Here is a 14890-nt window from a genome sequence, read left to right on the forward strand (position 1 = left end):
ATTAAATACCCACGTCATTTGCTCATACCACTTGGACATGACTGAATATAAAATGTGTGGATTCAGAATACAGGATGCAATATCATTAATCTGAGTTGTCTTGCTGCGTGAACAGTGAACCCCAAGGACAAGTCTAAACATAAAATGATGTTACAACACACATTGGTTGTCCAAATATTTATAGATAGGTTCAATTAACATTTTCCACAGATGCTCCACAACCAATAGATAAAAATGTACAGGCAGCCTGGATTAATTCAAACATCATTGGCCTTTACATGATGGTCATGGACTTCAAGAAATATATACCCAATGCATCATTACATTGGCTTTGTTTGGCAATTTGAAATTTAAGAACACCTCTCAGTCAAACCATCAAGCTGACTAAAATGAAATTTGGTCATTTACAGGTTCAGTAAGTGCTAACAGGTTCAAGCATGATTAAAATTAATTTCCCTGAGGAAGAAGAAGACGGCAGCACGTCATCCACGCAGACGTTTAAATCTCCCTCGATGTTTTACATGTGATCTAATTGGGACTTGCACAGATAAGATGAAAGGAACCTCTGTCTGCAGAGCACCTGAGAAGACAAAATGATGGGCATGATGTTTCTTACTTTATCTGTTCTTTCAAGTGTTGCTTGCAGCCAAACAAACTTAAACAAGTTGCTGGTGGGGTTCCAGGCTCCTCGAAACATTTCATATCCATTCAGCGTGCTGAAACTGGGCTCTGCTATTCAGATAGCCATAGACAAAATCAACTCCAATCCATCATTCCTTGAAAATTATACTCTTGACTTTGTGTATGTGGACACTGACTGCAATGCCAAGGTTTCAATTGGAGCTTTCATTGATCAGTTTTGGCGGGACAACATCACAGCACTCTTTGGGCCACCTTGTCCTGAGGAAGCAGAGGTAAGATTTTTATTCTAAACTGTATGATTTTAACTTGCACTATTCCATTAAGCTATCTGAGAATGTCATCACTTGATATTCCCTAGGTCACTGGTCTCATTGCATCCAAATGGAACATTCCTATTTTCGCCTTTGTAGGGCAGAACCCCAAAATGGACAATATTCTTGTTTATGATACCTACATTAAAATAGTGCCTCCACTGAAAAGAGTAGGTGAAATTTTGCTAAAAACCCTGGAGTTCTTTGGGTGGACGTATGTTGGAATCATTGGAGGGGGTGCAGACTCCAACACGTGGGACAAGGTGGACGCTCTTTGGAAGAATGTGGAACAGCAGCTCCAAACAAAGGTAACTATCACAGCCAGCATCAAGTTTGATTCCAGTGACGCTCAGCTCATCAAAAGGAACATACAGCACATCTCCAAGTTTGCAAGAGGTAAGTGCACTACCGCGCAGTGTTCTTCCACCCGAACAATTCTGGGCTTCAGCCAGTGTAGTGGAGTTTGATTTCCGTAGCTCAAGTGATGACAATACACAGATTGCCCTTGTGCTCTTATGGTGTGTTCATTTTTACATGAGTGGTGGTGCAAGATTTTTTTTTCTGTTAATGAGTTAGAAATTTTGCACAGTGATATCAGTGCCCTCCAGAAGTCCAAGTGATATTTATCATTTATCACACACCTTTATCATTATATCTCTGTTGTAATATGTGTACACACACACACACACACACACATGCGTTTGTGGGTGTTTATGCAACATACATTTTAGAATGTATAAGCTGGTATGTAATGCTAAAATGGGCTGTTTTCATACATGAAATTCCAAAAATAATCCCATCAAGAGCAAAGAGAAACTAGGCAGGCCTAGTTTTGGCATTAGCCATATAGCCATTGTCACAGAGGTGTTTCTTGCAAAGCTCAAAATACATAATAAATAACATCACCATCAGTGTTTATCTTGTTCATTATGTTTAAAAATAAATACTAGATTATCTACCACCAAAGAACAAAGAAGACCAAAAACACTTTGTTGATTTTAAGAATTAAAGTTACTTATATTTATTCAGTGTAACAGGTTAAAGCATGTGAAGTTTAAGGAGGCTGAGCCCACATTAACACCATTAACACCACAAAATGTCTCCCCACCACTTCCCTTTACGATATTTCAGGCAAAGACACACACTCATGTGATATAAGCATCTAAATAAGCAATTAAACAAATTCAGCAATCCTCCTCTCTCTGTGAGAGCATGGTATTGAGCCAAACACAGCCCCAGAAACACACAGACGTTTTTTGCTGAATAAACTACTGTTCTTTGGTTCCAGCTGGGAACTAGTTTTTCGGGTTCGCAAACCAGTTTATGTTGGTGGAAACATGCCAAACGGTTCCAAATTTAGTTCATGAACTGGAATATGAAATATGGTTGACCTAACAACAGACGGTGTAGTAGCACTACCTTAAATTGTCTGTGTGAAATATGACTGAACAAACTGTTCCTATTCACACATGTGCATTTCAACATTAGGAGTCAGTCAGAAAGTGAAAATGCCTTTTCTAGGCTGGCCTCGTAGGCGGCCCGGTAATAATATTTATTGAATATTGCAGTTGAATATTGCACTCTAGTGTATATAAGTACTCCACTCTGTCACGCTCTGGCCCTGTCCTGTACTGTCCTGTTTCCCCACCATGTGCTTCTTTAGCACATGACTCTGTTTTTGTTTTGTCCTTTGTCTTCGCCTTAGCTCCGCCCTCTCATCCGTGTCTCCAAATGTGTCTTTTTTATAATCCTGTGTATATATACCTCTTTGTTTCAGTGTGCCCTTGTCTGGTCTTGTATGTGTGTGGATATGTGTTTCTGTGTCTCTCTGTTTACACATGTCTACCCCGGTTCACGGCTGTTTCCTGTCTGTCTTTGTCTAGTCGTGTTCTGTTTTTTCTATGTTCCTCATGTTTGTTTTGTTATTGTATAGTTTTTGTTTTGTTACATACATTTCCTTGCGTGTATTTTTTGCCTCTTCATCTTCCCTGCCCAGCCGTGATACACTCATAATTTTGTCCTCACTGCATTTTTAACAATTGTTACAATTTACACCAAAATAAAAAAATGAATGCTGAAAATCTTTCTCTTGAAAATCTGATACATCTCTGGTGTAGATATTTGTTATTTTTTATAGTTTAAGAACCTATGAGATACATTTCTTACATAATTAAGGAACTCCACCTATATTTACATGATATATTTATATATGTTTTAATTCCTCTCTCCACTCCAGTGATCATAGTGCTTTGTAATGCTGAGGACTCCACTAAGCTGGTGATGGAGGCGGAGAGACAGGGGCTGATGAATGGAGAGTATGTTTTTCTTCTGGTTCAGCAGTTTGAGGTCAGTGGCAATATGGTGAGTAACCTACAAAAAAGAAGTCACATGAGGTAAATCTCTATTTATGCATGGCCTAAAAGGCCAATTTTGCTATTAAAACCATTGTTTTTTTTAAAATAATCTTTAAGAAACATTGGTTATTTATTTCAAGATAGAGACTTACCTTGATGATATTTGTGAATGCATTATTGTGACATACACAATTTACAAAACCTTTTTCCTAAAGCTTGGCTGTTGTGTAAAATGTAATAGTAATAGATTGCAATTACATACAAATTATTTAAACTCTGTATTTAATTGAAAATACCACAAAGACATTGCTGAGTGAGATACATGTTTTGTAGCAACATGTCTTGCTCTGATGCAGCACAATGGTAAACATGGCCCTGTCCCAACACATGTGCGTGTTGAGGGCATCAAAATCAAAATGGGCAAACATTAACAAAAACATTTAAAATGTTGTCTTTGTAATATTTTACTTAATTATTGTATTTATTTTTGTTTCACAGCATCTCACTGAATAAAATCCAGTAAATTCCAAAGAGAATCACCATTTTCTAAATTTAACGCACAATTTAAATAATTATGATTGAGTCAGAAATATGGGGTGGAAATGTCAGAGGTCATAAGTGAAAAGTGCTGGATCAGATTTAGCAGGTGTTTCTTACATATTAACCATGTACAGCTCAGAAAGAACCTTTGCCTTGGATGGGACATGAGAATTTGAAAAGAATAAAATGCTAAATAAATATGCAAATGATTTACTGACAAAGCATTAATTACTCTTAAAGCATGCCCTTCACAAAAGGTATTTTTTAGAAAACTCTTCCCGTCCATTTGCAATCACCACGTTCATCCACTCTATCCACTTGTAAGACACATGAGAAAAGAAGAAAATACAGTAAAATGTTATAAACCCACAGCTGAGATGAGATGATAAGTTTATTATGTTTGTAAACAATAATGTAACAAACATTTGAATTTCCTATAATATAATGTTGAAATATTGAATTGTTCTACCTGTCTTTTTTTAATATATATATATATATATATATATATATATATATATATATATATATATATATATATATATATATATATATATATATATATATATATATAATTTATTATTTATTTATTTATCTTTTATAATATACAGGATAACCTGTGGAAAACTGCAGTCAGTGACAACAACCAAACAGCACTGAATGTCTTTGATATGGTGTTTGTTATTGCTGAGAAGTCTTATGAAGGATATGATTACTATGACTTCTTTGAACGTACCTTTGAGCGACTGAAAGAAGCTCCTTTTAATAGTAATTTATCTTCAGAGAGAGAGGTGAGAGACTCAGGAAAATACAAACATATCATCATTTCAGTGGAAGTATTGAAACCAGAGATAATATTCTGTGTATTGATGTCACAGGTAAGCCCATACGCCAGCTATCTACATGATGCAGTTCTGCTGTATGCCATGGGCATAAAGGAAATTCTCAAAGATGGCAAAAATCCTTATAATGGACTGGATCTTCTCCAGAAACTCAGAGATAAAAACAATATTAGGTTCTATGGTAACTTCTAGTTTTTAATGAATATTGATATATAATAAATATGGAAATGTGTAGTCCCAGTCCAGTTGCAGAATAATGTGTGGGCAGAGCAAAACCTGTAATTCAATAAACTAAGCAGAATTATTTCTCACTTAGTACTTTTAACTAAAATGGAGTTTGTTGGTATAAGAGCAACTGAACATTTGAGGGCATGCTGTTATACTAAGTAACAGCATGGCTGTGTATTTCTGCTGCACTGAGCTTGTGGCCTCATACTTATTACTGAATCACAGCCATGCTGGTATTCAGTATAACAACACTCTAACTCATGATATAGCTTAATTAATAAAATAATTATACAGTATATTACAAAACAATATTTTAAAATATAGAATATGTTTTACATATCTTATATATTGTATTTTATGTATATGATTTATGATTACATTCTCCCCTAAGGAAATATAATAAAATAATAATTTTTAACAGGAGCCTCTGGTCTAGTTCACTTTGATGAATATGGAGACAGGAATACAGACTATTCAGTCTACGACCTGCAGAAGAGTGACAATGTCCTAAAATTTGTTCCTGTTCTAAATTTCGACAGTCAAACAAAAACATTCAAGTAAGTCAAAAACTTTTTATTGTCACTGCTGCATCAAAACCTTGTCTGCCCTTATTGGTATGTTTACACGAGAAGAAAAAATACATTATTAACTTTAAATTTAATATAATGGCACTGTATTTTTTCTCAATATTTTACATAATTTCTAAAAATTTTTCCACAGTGTAACAAACAGCTGAAGTTTTCAAAATATGTCAAAAAAGATAAACAAAATGGAGATGGAGTGTTTTGTTCTCAAAGACTTTAGATTTTTTAAAGTCATATATGATCAAAAAAGTGTATATTAGCATTTACTTACATTTAATTGTTTTTTTCTTTAACAGAACAACGGACAAGTTTTCAAGTGTGATTTGGCCAACAGGGAAGCTACCGTCAGATAACCCAGAGTGTGGGTTTGACAATGAACTCTGTGAATGGCTAAACAATGGTAAACTAATAGTAGTTTACAAGATGTATTAATGCAGTATGTATAAGGTGACTCTAAATAATGTGACTGTACATTTTCTCTTCATTTAGAGATATATATGATCATTTTGCTGGTGGCTGTACCTCTGCTGGGAGTGGCTGCCCTGATCTTCATCACTCTGCTGACCATGCAGAAGATCCGTCTGCAGACCAGGCTGGACGACAACAACTGGTGGCTCATCGATTACAGTGACATCACCATCATTAAAGAGCCAAAGGTCGGATACACAATCATGCACATATTGAAACTTAGCACTTAGCAAGTTCGGAACAGACTCCTGATCAGTAATGGTGATCAGCAATGGTGATTTTTGTTATTCTAAAGCCCTATTCAGACGAAATTAGTTTTAGCTATGGAGGTGGGGGTAAAGTAATTATTAACTGAGTATCTCAATAGTTTCTCGCCCATTATGTTATGAAAGACTAGAAGATAAAGTCGTTGAGAACAGCTGTGACAGTCTAAAAACTCCAGTAGCTCTAGTGGGTGAATTGTGTAGCCCCTCCCATCTCTGTTATTTTCACAATGATTTCTTATCCAATGTGACCACCAATCCACCATAATCATTACTGACATCTTGGGGAAAATGACTTTACCCCAGCTCCACATGTAAAACTAATCCTGTCCATGAATCAGAATAAAACTAGTGGTTTTCGTTGTGATGGAACTTTATCTAATATGCTTAGGATCAGTTGAAGTGGCATTTATAATCCAGAAATCATCATCCAGCCTCATTGGCTAACCTTTCTTGACTGAATGTTCTTGTGGCTGAATGCCACCAGATTCTCACAGCAGTGTCCCTACATCTCATTTAGCACCATCTATGACCAGAAAAAGCTGTCAATAGAGAACTGTATTGTCTGTTTTTACAGGGAGTGCAGGCACTGTCAATGACAACAAGTCCCAGCAAAAGTGGAAGTGGTGGTTCTCAAACCATTCTCTCCACTAATAGCTATTGCCTGAAAGACACAAATGGCAAAGAAACCATCTACACCACTGTGGGTCTGCTCCAGGTACAAACGGTCAAAGAGACTTCTTCACTATCACAGGTTAATGCTGTCAAACTGACATATTCACACTGAAATAGCCCCAAATCCTTAAATCCTAAGCTAACCTATTTAATTTATTCACAAGGGAAATCACGTTGGCATCAAATATCTGAAGAATCAACTGCCACGAGACCTCAAGAAGTCCACAATTGTTGCTGAGTTTAATATGGTAAAGACAAAGGAAGCTTTTATTGAGGTCACAGTTATCAGTTTTAAAAGGTATTGTCAAAGAAGTCTCCCCCGTAAAGCATTGGGGTAACTGGTCCTTTATGTGGCAAATAAGACCCATAAATTCCCTGCCCAGGAACCCCACTTTGCTTCACCAATAAGACTCCTTGGACAACACCCCTAACACTATGTTTGCCTACCTCTATAACATGATATTTTACAAATCTGAATAAGTGTCTGTCAACAGGGAAATGTAATATGGACATTTTAACATATTTCCAGATGAAGGAACTGAAACACGAGAATCTGGTGCAGTTTTTTGGGGTGTGTAATGAACCCCCAAATATTTGCATTGTCATGCAGTACTGCAAGAAAGGTAGCATAAAGGTAACTGACATTAACTGATATACCTCCTGCACTTCTAAACGTATACATCTTAATCAGAGTTTCACTGTGGCTGTCATTAATAATGTATTTCTTGTCTCGATAATGTCAGGACATTTTGAGGAACAGTGAAATCGAGCTGGACTGGATGTTTAAACTGTCATTTGCCTATGACATTGTCAATGTGAGTACTGAATATTACATTTATTTTCTATTGCGCTCATTAATCATTTATTTATTTATTTGATGGTTTACTGTTATTACAACCATTCTATTTCCTTTTATATTTTATCTTGTTTTTTGTTTTTTAACCTTGTTTGAAACATTAACTGAACTGTATCACAGCAAGGTGCTATATACAAACCGGATTCCAAAAAAGTTGGGACACTAAACAAATTGTGAATAAAAACTGAATGCAATGATGTGGAGATGGCAAATGTCAATATTTTATTCGGAATAGAACATAGATGACGGATCAAAAGTTTATTCTGAGTAAATGTAACATTTTAAAGGAAAAATATGTTGATTCAAAATTTCACAGTGTCAACAAATCCCAAAAAAAGTTGGGACAAGTAGCAATAAGTGGCTGGAAAAAGGAAATTGAGCATATGACGAACAGCTGGAAGACCAATTAACACTAATTAGGTCAATTGACAACATGATTGGGAGCTTCTCAGAGTGTCAGAAAAAGAGCTTCTCAGAGTGTCAGTGTCTCTCTGAAGCCAAGATGGTAAGAGGATCACCAATTCCACCATTGTTGCTCAGAAAGATGCAGCAATACCAGAATGGTGTTACCCAGCGTAAAATAGCAAAGACTTTTAAGTTATGATCATCAATCGTGCATAACATCATCAAAAGATTCAGAGAATCTGGAACAATTGCTGTGCGTAAGGGTCAAGGCCGTAAAACTCTACTGGATGCTCGTGATCTCCGGGCCCTTAAACGTCACTGCACCTCAAACAGGAATGCCACTGTCAAGGAAATAACAGAATTGGGCTCAGGAATACATCCAGAAAGCATTGTCAGTGAACACAATCCACCGTGCCATCCGCTGTTGCCAACTGAAACTCTACAGTGCAAAGAGGAAGCTCCACAAGCTCAGACGTTTGCACTGGGCCAGGGGTCTTTTAAAATGGAGTGTGGCAAAATGGAAGACTGTTCTGTGGTCAGATGAGTCATGATTTGAAGTTCTTTATGGAACACTGGGACGCCATGTCATCCGGACCAGAGAGGACAAGGATAAACCAAGTTGTTATCAACGCTCTGTTCAGAAGCCTGCATCACTGATGGTATGAGATTGCATGAGTGCTTGTGGCATGGGCAGCTTGCATGTCTGGAAAGGCACCATTAATGCAGAGAACTATGTTCAGGTTCTAGAACAACATATGCTCCCATTTAGACGTCATCTCTTTCAGGGAAGACCGTGCATTTTTCAACAAGATAATGCCAGACCACATTCTGCAGCAATCACAACATCATGGCTACGTAGGAGAAGGATCTGGGTACTGAAATGGCAGCCTGCAGTCCAGATCTTTCACCTATAAAGAACATTTGGCGCATCATAAAAAGGAAGGTGCGACAAAGAAGGCTCAAGACGATTGAACAGTTAGAGGCCTGTATTAGACATGAATGGGAGAGCATTCCTATTTCTAAACTTGAGAAACTGGTCTCCTCTGTCCCCAGACTTCTGTTGAGTGTTGTAAGAAGAAGGGGGGATGAAGAAGGGGGGATGAAGAAGAAGAAGGTGGTAAAAAATGGCCTTGTCCCAACTTTTTTGGGATTTGTTGACGCCATGAAATTTTGAAACAACATATTTTTCTCTTAAAATGATACATTCTCTCAGTTTAAACTTTTGATCTGTGATTTGTGTTCTATTCTGAATAAAATATTAGATGTTGGCACCTCCACATCATTGCATTCAGTTTTTATTCACAATTTGTTTAGTGTCCCAACTTTTTGGGAATCCGGTTTGTATTAAAACAATTAGAAAATAAAAGGAAGTGTATGTTCTTTAGAAGATTCTTCACACTCACACATATTTCATCATCATTTCCTCTCTGCAGGGTATGGAGTACATACACAGGAGCAGTCTAAAGTCTCATGGCAACCTGAAGCCAAGCACATGTCTAGTGGACAGTCGGCTGCAGGTCAAACTCTCTGGGTTCGGCCTGTGGGAGTTCAGACATGGCACTAAGCACAAACTCTTTTCCCTCGAGAACCCCAAATATGAAGGTCTGTAGTTTCTAGCAACTTAAATGAAATAGGGCTTTTACTTAAGAATTTAAACGCAATGTTCTAAGAGCTACAAGGTTTTCAATGTTCTATCATGCAGAGATGTACTGGATTGCTCCAGAGTTATTGAGGGAAATATACCTTCCATTCAATGGCACTCAGAAAGGAGACGTGTTCAGCTTTGCTATAGTGATGCGAGAGTTGCTGTACAGCACTGAGTTGGGGCCTTACCATGACATACAACTGGAACCAAAAGGTATGTTTTATTACTACCTCCATTAATTGCAGTTTAACTTCCAACAAATCTTAACCTTTAATAGTACATTTAGCCCTGATGGTAGATAAAGCTAGAGTGAACTTTTAATAACACATTTATATTTACAGTAATTATTAAGACATTGTTTTTCATTGATAAAATGTTTAAAAACAAGAGCAAAGAGAAACTAGACAAGCCTAGTTTAGCCGGACCGCCATTAGCCATATAGCCATTGTCACAGAGGTTTTTCTGGCATTTCAACAGGAAAGCCCAAAATACATACATACATACCTTTGACATTGGAAGGTCTGGAGAAGCTTTGGTGCTTCATATCAATGTCTTTCTTTACAATAATAAAATGTCTTTGTTTACATGTGGTTTTTATTATGTGATTGTGTTTTACAGAATATATGGAGGGCAGGACTAATAAATGCAGAAATGAAAAAGGAGCACAAAGTTTTGTTCATAATATATAACACCACAAAATAACAAATTACCAAGAACATTTTTTTAAAGAATTACAATTACTTATTTATCCAGTTTAACATGTTAAAGCATGTGAAGTTTAAGAAGGCTGTGTACAGCTATATGGAGTTTTATAAACATTAACCCCACAAAATGTCTCCCCTCTTCCCTTTACAATATTTCAGACAAAGACACACACTCACGTGAAATAACACAAATTCAGCAGTCCTCCACTCTCTGTGAGATATAATATAACGTGTATATTGTGTGTAACTGTTGCCGAGTTCTGAGCCATCCTGAGCCGTATATTTAAGGGAGAAAATGGTTTGTACGTAGTTGAAATTGAACTTGTCTGTAAGGTTTTATTCACTGTTTGAATTTCCACAGAAACTCATTAGTAACTCTTTTGGGTTGTGTTTACTTGCAGTTAGCGGTCTCCTTGAATGTAGCATTTAAGTGGAAATATGATGTTAAACTCTAGTCTTATACAATTGAATTGGACAATGTTCAAGTGTATAATATACTGAAGTGTGTGGAATACTGAAGTATAGAGGATAATGAAATGTATGGAACACTTAAGCGTACAGATTATTGAAATATACGGGAATACTAAAGAGTATAATGTACTGAAATATACTGAATACTTAAGCATATATAATAGAGAAGCATATAGAATACTGAAGTGAACAGTGGCAGAGTTAACCAGGACACCATGATGAAACACAGAACACAGGGCCCCCTGTTGACCCCAACATCACCAAATCCAGCTGCCACCCAAGCTTTCACCCAATAGCTTAGGTCTCCTATTCAAGTACTGGTCAGGCCCAAACCCACTTTTGTTCTTGTATTCAGATGCTATGGCTGCTGGCAATGTATGGCATATCTAAGTGTACAGAATATTGTGCTATTAAAGATTTGAAATGAGGCTTACACTTGGAGTTTAGCTTTCTCCTACAGTTAACATCCCCTGACCTGCACATTATTGGGTTTTACCTGCTCTAACACTCACTTAGGACTTTGTTAATGAGCTGAAAATATAGTAAAAAAATTTAAATGACATTTAAATTTAATCAGTGCTTTCAAATCACTTGAAATAAAGTATGATACTGTATCTAATGTTAAATGATGAATGTTTGCTCATTCTATTGATTATTGCAGAAATCGTCAAGCAGCTGAGGACCCCTCTAGCAGGTGAACCACTCAGACCCACTCTATCTGCTCAGATGTGTGATGAAGCTCTAATAACTCTGTTGAATGCTTGCTGGAGTGAAAACCCAGACCAGAGACCCCCCTTCAGCTCCATCAGGAGAAGTCTGCGAGAGATCAGCCCAGAGAGGTACCACCTTGCACTCACAAACATCATATAATACACTCATCCATTCTGCACTCATGATATAAACAACAAATATTTCTTAAAACCAATGCCAGATGTTTGTACTATTGAATTTTTTTTCAGCCATGCTAACATATTGGACAACATGGTGAACAAGCTTGAGAAATATGCCAATCACCTGGAGGATGTGGTAGAAGAGAGGACAGCTCAGCTCACCATAGAAAAGAACAGAGCAGATAAACTTCTCTCGAGCATGCTGCCCAAGTAATAACAGATATTCACACCATCTGTTCGTCTTGGGTGTAATGAAAGGCCTTATTTATAGCTTTATTATAGTTTTTTTTATGAATAGACAAATAGATAAGGTTCAGTAAATATATTTATTTTGTTATATTAAAAATTATTGTTGTATTCACATTATCCACTGTTCTATGAAGTTATGTACTAGTACAATTACATCCCAATCTTTGATTTCAAACAGATACATAGCAGATCAGCTGATGTCTGGGAAGTCAGTGGAGCCCAGGAGTTATGACACAGTTACCATCTTTTTCTCTGACATTGTGGGATTCACCACCATGTGTGCAATCAGCTCAGCCCTGGAGGTGGTGACCCTCCTTAATGACCTCTACAGCCTGTTTGATGATATCATCAAACTGTATGATGTTTATAAGGTACATATTAGTCCGTATTATGAAATAAGAAATATTTAATAACTGTTTAATGTTATAATATTAGAAAAGGTAACCAGTAGGATGTTTACATGTCACAACATAACATTTTTATGGAAACTGTTATTGTGTTAGGTGGAAACTATAGGAGATGCCTATATGGTTGCAAGTGGTGTGCCTTTAGACAATGGAACCAGGCATGCAGAAGACATCTCTATCATGGCACTCCATTTCCTCAGTGCCATTAAAAGGTTCAACATCAGGCATCTGCCTAATGAGAAGCTGGCCCTGCGGATTGGCATCAACTCTGGTATTAAAAAAATATAATAATAATAATAATAAACACACTTCCTAAACTGATTGTTTGGCTAAAAAAATTGTGACATGGTGGACTGAGTTTAATATATACAAAGACCCTTTTCAACCCTCTCATTATGCATCATTCTACTGTGTAATGACTCTAACAGTAAACAGAAACAAATTATCAGACATTTATGACCTTTGTTAGAAACTCAAAAGACCTACGGTGACCTTAAGTAAGTTATGGAAAGCTATAGCTAAGGCTGGTGAACAGGACTCAGTCATTGCACATTTGTGTAGAAATGGGCTAATTGGATTTTTTGGTCAAATCATCATTTGAAAAATAACTCTTTGCTATCAATATCTGTTGACTTTTTGGCTGTAAGGCTAACATTATCCACCCCTAACAGGCCCAGTAGTTGCTGGAGTGGTTGGCACCACGATGCCTCGCTACTGTTTGTTTGGAGACACAGTAAATACAGCCTCCAGGATGGAAAGCAGCAGTTTGCGTAAGCACCTCAATCAGTTTTTATTTTAACAAGGTTTACAGAGTGATAAAATCCACCGTGGACATGTATAAATCAAGCCCACATGAGCTCTCTGTTTAATGATGAATTCTGATGTGCTTGCAGCACTGAGGATTCATATCTCTCAGAGCACCGCTGATATTCTCTTGAAGATTGGCTCTTTTGAACTCGAGGAGAGGGGAGAGATTGAGCTGAAGGTATGTACTTCATTACTGGCTTGTGTGTGTTTTTTTTTTCTAGTGAATTATTTGAATTGTTATTTTTTTGATGTGTCTCCTGAATTTTGCTCTTTGTTAATGTTATCACAAGGGAAAAGGGCTTCAGAAGACGTTCTGGCTGAACGGCAAAGTAGGTTTGAAGTTTCTTCCCACACGGCAGCACTATGATGCAGGAACATGTCCAGAACCAGCAGTTGAGGTAAAGATAGGCTCGTCTCCTTTGGAGATTTCTGATACGCGCTGACATGCTCAGTGTACTTTACTAACAAAGAAAAAGCAGTTGAAGCAGATTCCCATGCAGCTCAGGAAATTCAGGACAAGATATGATGTCAGGGGGAGACGTTTGTATGAAACTGTGTGTGCGCTCTTCAACCATGAACCCTTGTGTTGTCCTCATGTCAGAACTGAGCAAACGTTGCTGGGATCATACTCTCATGAGTCAATCTTTAAAACTTCTTGTTACAGAAATATATTTCTACTGCATTACATAGCAATTATACACTGATTACACAACATTATGACCACCTCTTGGTTTCTACACTCACTTTCCTGTTCCTGTACTCCGCTAACCACACGGGTGCCCTTTTTAAGTTCTACCGTAGTCCATCTATTGCTCAGCATACATTGTTTGCCCCATTTCACCCTGTTCTTCAATGTTAGTGTGTGTTGTGCTTGTATGTGTGGATCAGACACTGAAGGGTTTTAAAATTCCAGCAGCACTGCTTTGTCTGATCCACATGTACCAGCGCAACACATATTAGCAGTCCAGTGCCACTGGAGCACTGAGAATAATCCACCACTTAGATCATACCTGGTGGTACTGTGCATTTCCTCACCATTAAACAACAGGTTGAAAGAGCATAAACAATGTATGACCAGCAAAAGGTAGACTACAATCTGTGGAATAATAAAAACATAGTCTGTAGAGCTGAGAGAATGGGCAGTGAATGTAGAAACATAATGTGATGCCTGATCAGTGTACATTTTTAACATATATTTTAAAATCGATGTCTTATATCCATGCTTTTTATATTTTTCTGTTGTAAAAGTGTATGTATTGAAAAGTGAAACATATATGCAGCTTTCCCCTTAAGCCCACAGTTGTATCTGGGTACATTTACTCTGTTGATATATTTATACATTCTATTTAAATTATCTTTCAGCAGGTAATAAGCAAACCAAACCAGACCCTCAGCAATGCAGAGAGAACACAAGTGCCCCAATCTGTGTGTAACATACCTGGGATTCACACACTGACAGTTCCTGACATCTAGAGACTAAACTGAGCTACCTTGGTTTTACAGCCATGACAATTACTAGCAAAAAATACACAAGCAAAACAGATATGGATAT

The 14890-nt window shown here is 37.2% G+C and overlaps 1 protein-coding gene across 1 annotated transcript; it reads left to right on the forward strand.

Annotated features, from left to right (window-relative positions):
* The first annotated feature begins 552 nt into the window (after window positions 1-552).
* Window positions 553-14811, forward strand: gucy2g (guanylate cyclase 2g). Its single transcript, XM_066665792.1, is given in 23 exon segments — window positions 553-598; window positions 601-914; window positions 1001-1349; window positions 3190-3314; window positions 4456-4635; window positions 4723-4867; window positions 5336-5471; window positions 5795-5898; window positions 5988-6154; window positions 6807-6983; window positions 7069-7152; window positions 7434-7538; window positions 7648-7719; window positions 9599-9767; window positions 9868-10023; window positions 11647-11824; window positions 11945-12085; window positions 12303-12495; window positions 12628-12802; window positions 13203-13301; window positions 13425-13516; window positions 13629-13736; window positions 14701-14811. Coding segments are annotated over 23 exon segments (3426 nt in total).
* The last annotated feature ends 79 nt before the right edge of the window (window positions 14812-14890 follow it).

The sequence above is a fragment of the Hoplias malabaricus genome, chromosome 3 (assembly GCF_029633855.1).
Source record: "Hoplias malabaricus isolate fHopMal1 chromosome 3, fHopMal1.hap1, whole genome shotgun sequence".
Lineage (NCBI taxonomy): Eukaryota > Metazoa > Chordata > Actinopteri > Characiformes > Erythrinidae > Hoplias > Hoplias malabaricus.